At 36.1% G+C, this 5,862-nt stretch overlaps 1 protein-coding gene and 1 long non-coding RNA gene across 2 annotated transcripts in view; both read left to right on the plus strand.

Moving 5' to 3' along the window:
* LOC106963476 (receptor-type tyrosine-protein kinase FLT3-like) overlaps window positions 1-5,187 on the plus strand; it is a 9,357-nt gene extending 4,170 nt beyond the window's left edge. The window contains exons 2-10 of the mRNA XM_015058404.1: window positions 1,566-1,642; window positions 2,370-2,521; window positions 2,597-2,718; window positions 2,837-2,948; window positions 3,026-3,168; window positions 3,321-3,475; window positions 3,591-3,726; window positions 3,840-4,008; window positions 5,061-5,187. Of these exons, the coding sequence (XP_014913890.1) occupies window positions 1,566-1,642; window positions 2,370-2,521; window positions 2,597-2,718; window positions 2,837-2,948; window positions 3,026-3,168; window positions 3,321-3,475; window positions 3,591-3,726; window positions 3,840-4,008; window positions 5,061-5,187 (1,193 nt within the window). The remainder of the gene's footprint in view (window positions 1-1,565; window positions 1,643-2,369; window positions 2,522-2,596; window positions 2,719-2,836; window positions 2,949-3,025; window positions 3,169-3,320; window positions 3,476-3,590; window positions 3,727-3,839; window positions 4,009-5,060) is intronic.
* A 12-nt stretch (window positions 5,188-5,199) lies between these two features.
* Window positions 5,200-5,862, plus strand: part of LOC106963480 (uncharacterized) — a 3,948-nt gene continuing 3,285 nt past the window's right edge. The window contains exons 1-3 of the long non-coding RNA XR_001428201.1: window positions 5,200-5,347; window positions 5,428-5,636; window positions 5,717-5,829. This is a non-coding gene — a long non-coding RNA (uncharacterized LOC106963480). The remainder of the gene's footprint in view (window positions 5,348-5,427; window positions 5,637-5,716; window positions 5,830-5,862) is intronic.

The following is a 5,862-nucleotide window of genomic DNA, read 5'->3' on the forward strand; positions in this document are numbered from 1 at the left end:
TTTTTTTTTTTTTTTTTTATAATAATTTTTGTATTTTTTTTTTTTTTTTTTTTAAACCTTAGGTTAAATTGGCTTTCTTCTGTTTAACTTTACCTTGCTACTGGCACATATGAGTTTTTCCACTGTGGGACAATTAGGGATAGTTCTATTTTTTTTTTTTTTTACATGATTTTTATTATTATTTTATTTTAGCGGACTTCTGACGTTACCTGATATATAAAAGGGCTAAAGTTACATCCTCAATGTTGATGAAAGTACACTGCTGTTTTTGACTGTGCTATTTTTATTGGGCTATTTTGGTTTGACTGACTGTAAGTCCCGAACATGCAGAATGCATTATATCTTATTTAAAATACTGCAAAAGTTTTAAAAAAAGTGTTAGTCCACAAATATTGCAACTGTGAATGCTTGTTTAAAAAGAGCAGTTATGTTAATAGTTTTTTTCCCAAGTATTAGAACTGCATTAATTTATTTTTAATCCGATGTATATCATAAATGGCTAGAAAGAGGTGTAAAGCCAGAGTTGTTTATTATGCGACAAATAAGAACTGCATTGTGGTCAAAGTTCAATCTTTGTGCCGATTTTAAAATTAATTCACTCAGATCACAAATATTAGAATTTTTTTTTGTTGTGCTTTTGTTTTGGGGGAGTTGCCAAAGAACATTATTTGTTAACTTTTAAGTTATGAATTTCGTAAAGTTGCAACCAATTTGAAAACACAAAAACAAACAAAAAAAAAGGTAACAGTGGTGAGCGGTCTACCCAGATAAGTCTGAGTTCTGCTTTGTGGGTTGCAGGTAGAGCTAATCGTAAAGGTAATGCTAGACTCACTCTGCTGGACAGACGACATGATGGCACCATCATGTCTGCAACTCATAACATTACCTGACCCAACTCTGTTCAGATTTCCCATGTCATATGAAAATATAATGAATATGTTCAATAATGAAAACAGTTTTTTTTTTTCTTGTGTTAAACTGGTTGGGGTGATTTAAAAATCAATCTTTACAGTGCCTGGCAAAACTGTTCCCAGCTTTTTCATATTTTGTCACATTACACACTTAAGTGTATTTTATTGGATTTTCTTGTGACAGACCAAAACCAAACCTGATTGCGAAGTGGAAGGGAAGAAAAAATAAAAAGACTGATAAATGTGGCGTATATTCAGGACCCTTGAGTCAACTCTTTGCTGTTCACTTTTGGACATAAAGTCATGTGCAAAATGGTGCAAGTTTGCTGTTGTATGATCTCTGCAGCTCCCCCAGCGTTACAAGGCTGCTTTTCTGATGAAACGGTCGCACTAGGTTTTGCAATTAAGAGATTAAGAGAGGAATGAATAAAACATTTAAGGTTAAAAACCACATGTTCTTTCTTTTCTACTTCGCAACTATGCACTACTTTGCATTTGTGTCGACATGACTTTCCAACACTTCGGACATTTACTGTGAATTGGTGCTATGTAAAGAAACTGAGCTGAATCGGATTCATTAAATACATACTGAAAACTTACTGAGTTTTATTAGTTTCAACTCTAACTTAATTTTATTTCTGTTTGTCATTTCAGCTGCTCTCCTGCTGTGTGCTGTTAACGCGCTCTGCTCTGACGGCAATACAAATCAGAAATGTGTGTCGAGCTGGGAGGTAAAAGAAAAAGCTTGTCAACATTAGAATGGGGCGTTGATGTTTTAAAAGTGACACAAATCAGGGAAAATGTTTTGATTTTCTTCAGAAATAATACATAAATTTTGAAATATCATTCTTTTTTTTTCTCCTCAACAAACTGAGAAAAATGTCAAACATTATTTGCTGGCTTTCCAGATTAAATTGTAAGTTAACTAATTTTTCCCCCACAAAACCATGTGTTTTAGCTATTGCAGCCTATCCTTTAAACATTATTATTAAACAGGGCTAAAGATTACATTAAACAAGCTGCTTGTGGGACTGAAACCAAACTGTTTTGCAGAGAAGTGTGTACAAATTTCCATGACAGAAATGTAACAGGCTCATTACCAACAGTTACTTCAAAAGACTGAGGGTAGTTATTCCCACGAGGCGGCCAAAACCAATTATGAAGTTTAGGGAACAATTGATTTTTAATATAGGGCCATGACAGTTTGCATGGATCGTTTTCTCAAGAAATGAAATCATAATTTTAAATGCAAAACTCATTTTCATCCTGGTTATCCAGGTTTGATATAAAAATCAGTTTCACCTAAAACATCCAAGCAAAAACTCTCTGAGGGGCAAATACTTTATCGCAACATAAAGAGACATTGTTGCAAGAATTACCACTGAATCCAACAATTTTCTAAGAGTGACATGTTTGGAGCGTCTTTGAGGGGATGAAACGCTGAGTTTTGCCTTCCAGGCGGATTGCTTTCAGCCAGCTCACCACCTGAATGACCCTGATCCTGTCAGCCTGAATTTGTCAGCCAGTAAGAAACTCCTCATCTCTCTAGAGGGCCTACCTAATGATCTTGTCTGCCAGTGGGGGAGAGAACAAGGCCCACTGATGAACATGTGAGTGTATTTTTAGGTTTATGTGCTTCTTTCCTTTATGTGTGTAAAGTTTGACATTTTCTTAAACCTCTCCAGAAATGGGAATGTCTCCATGGTTACACCAAGACTTTCAAGGACTGATTCTGGGATGTACAAACTAACCTGTAAAAGTCAAGAGAAGACCATTTTCTCAAAAACTGTTGATCTTCGTGTTGTTGGTGAGTCATCATTTCTCATCTTTATTAAGACTCAACTAAACAGAGAAGCATAAAACTACCTTAATGTAGATAATTAGTGGATTTAAAATGATGTTAATTTTATTCACATGCTTCCTAGAACGTCCCTCAAAACCAAAGATGTCTCTGGATCATATAAATGATCAATACACGTCTCCTTATTTTAAATGCATCTCTGAGGGTTCTCCAAGGTCCAGTATTGAATGGTCTCGGTAAGACAACTAGTTTCTCTGTTCATATATGCATAGTTTTATCATTTCACTCTCTGACTATCAATGTTTCTTCTCAGTCCATCCAAAAGGGATAGGAGAAAAGACATTGATGATTGGACAGCAGAGAGCTCAGCCACAACTTCAAACTATGCATATAGTGGAGCGATGTGTTGTGCCAAAAATGATGAAGGACAAGAATGCACCCAGCTGTGTGACTTTGGTAATTACATTAAAAACAGACACATATTAGAAAATGTTTTAACTCAGAGTTAACCTGACCAGAGAAGGAAAACAGCTCTCAGAATTATTCTCAAATTAAGTTAGAAAATATAAATAAATGCATTAAATAACCTGAAGTGTTTTATGTTTCAGACTTAAATACTGCTTCAATGAAACCAGACGAGGTTTCTAGTGTGACCATAAGTCCCAGTGAGCCTTTGGTACTTCGCTGCAGAAAAAATGATGATTCTAGTTCTATCTGGGAACATAATGGCAAGGTTTTGGCAGAAACCTGTGCAGGGAATGAGGTACAGTGATGAAAACTCTGATTTTTGTTTTATTGTATCCAAATACAACCACAGATTTTATCTCATTTCAAAAACATTGTTCTACATGATTATGATTTCAATGTTTTTCTTCCAGATCTGTATTAAAAAGGACAAACATGTGGAGAGCCGCATGGTGTATGCCTTCATCAGATCAGTTACCTCACAACACAACGGCACATACACCTGCAAAAACTCAGGCAGAAGTAAATCTGTGGATGTTCATGTTACGGGTCAGTATCAGTTCTTTACATGAACTATTACTGTTATCTTGTAATAACTACCATTTTATATTTTTCATTAATAATATACATCTGTTGAACATTTTAATTTCTTGTCTCCTCAGCTGAGAGCTTCCTCTCCTCCCAGCTGCCTGATCACTTTGTGATAACTGAGACCAGCTCCTGTTTGGCAGCAAATGTTTCCTACCACCCAGTGCTGCAGCTCTGCTACTGGGAAGCTCCTGATGGGAGTTTCACTAAATGCATCAGAGACAAGACAGCAACAAAGCAAAGGTAGCTTTATAAAGCAATGCCTCATCATCTCAGAATAATCATTTTTCAAAGATAATTATATAATATAAATTTTATCATTAAAATATTTTTAAATTTCCTTTTTTGTTTTTAACATACAGTGACATAATAAAAAGGATTTGGGTTTTTTCAAGAGATATGTTTTTTAAATTAAATAATTTATAATCACCCCCTTTATTTGGCTATGTCTAATCCAAATGCATTATAAGCAGCTGCCTTCAGAGGCCAACAAATTATTTACTAAAGTCCACCAGTGTGTAATCCATCATCAGAATAAATCTGTGATTGTTTAAACATTAATGAACAAACAGCTTCATGAAGATCAAGGAACACAAAAGACAGGCCGGTGAGCAAGTTCTCATGCAGCTTAATGAAAGGTCAAGTCATAGGACCGTTTTGTTTTTTTTTTTATTTTCAAAGTGGAGTGGAGAAGTGCACTACAAATCAGTTATTGTGTTTGTAAAAAAAAATACTACAACAAAATCAAATGCCCTTGTGTTTTCACTTCACAGTTATACAAGTCTTTTTAGTGTTGTGTCACACAAAATCCTAATTAATGCATGAAGGTGTGGGGTTGTATCATGAAGAAGTTTTTCTAGCTAAACTGAATGAACAACAATATTCTGACAACCATCTCGCATGTTAGCAAAAACAGCTCAAAACAACTTGCAACAGGTCAATCTTTGGGCCTGTCCTGTAGCCATAGCGTCAACCCAGAGCTCCTCTGTTTAAAAGTATATTAGACCTTAAAGTGAGATCAGTCTGGTCAGTGGGACACAAGTCCTCTACAATGATGTGAGAAAACATAGTTATTGCTGCTAAAACTGGTTCAACAATCTCTTTAATTATAGGATGTACTTTGTTTTTCACACACAGCTCCCCCACTTTTCATTTTTTATTATCATTGGCTGGAAATATACTGTTAAAGCCTCATAAAGACCAGATATTTTTTTTATGTATCAACCCCAAGAAGGGAAATTGTTCAGCTTTCCTTTTACCATATTAACCTGTTGGACGTGCCACTATTTTCTCAGGACTGTGAAGTATTGTGGACCATTACAGTCTGGAGAGTATAAACTACACCTGGAGGCTGGAGGAAAAACGGAAACAAAGAAAACAATTGTTTGTGTTCTATGTAGGAATCTTGTGTGTCATTGTTAAAACGCAAATAAATACAGCATCACCTGTAATTTAAAATTTCCCTTCTAGAGAAACAAGAGCCATCATTTAAGAAAACAGATAATTACCTTTATGTTGAGACTGTGAGTGTCTTGCCTGCTAACTCTACATGGATGATGTCAAGTTTATCATCCGGCAACAGGTGAGTAATACGTAGCAGCTCAGCCATGAGAGATCAGCAGGCCTGATTGTTGAAGCTCAGTGATCTTTGTCTGACTGCAGCTCTGAAACAAACCCATCCTGGGAAGTGATTGAGAGTAATAACCACCCAGCTTCTGATGACTTCTGTAACCAGAAACTCACCGGCAACGTGAGCACAATAAATGTAACGGTTGCAGCAAAATTTAAGTTTTGCTTGACGGACCAAGCTGGGTCCAGGTGCAGTGAGGAACGTTATGAGGTTCCAAACCTCAAATTCCAAGCCTCCACAGGTAAGACAAGATCATTCACCCTCGACATTCATTCAATCACGTTGCTATAGCTGACTTCTGTCACGTTTTCACATTTTTAGCTCATCAATCTTATGACGGTCACTTAATAATGCCACTGAGAATCAGCATATTGGCTCTGCTCTTGGCTCTGACAATAATCTAATTTGTGCTCGTGTGCTACATCAAGAGAAAGGTATGTGTTGCACATGGCATCAACACAGACACA

The sequence above is a fragment of the Poecilia latipinna genome, unplaced genomic scaffold, assembly GCF_001443285.1.
Source record: "Poecilia latipinna isolate Pla-1442-1.1 unplaced genomic scaffold, P_latipinna-1.0 Scaffold1539, whole genome shotgun sequence".
NCBI classification, from domain to species: Eukaryota; Metazoa; Chordata; class Actinopteri; order Cyprinodontiformes; family Poeciliidae; genus Poecilia; species Poecilia latipinna.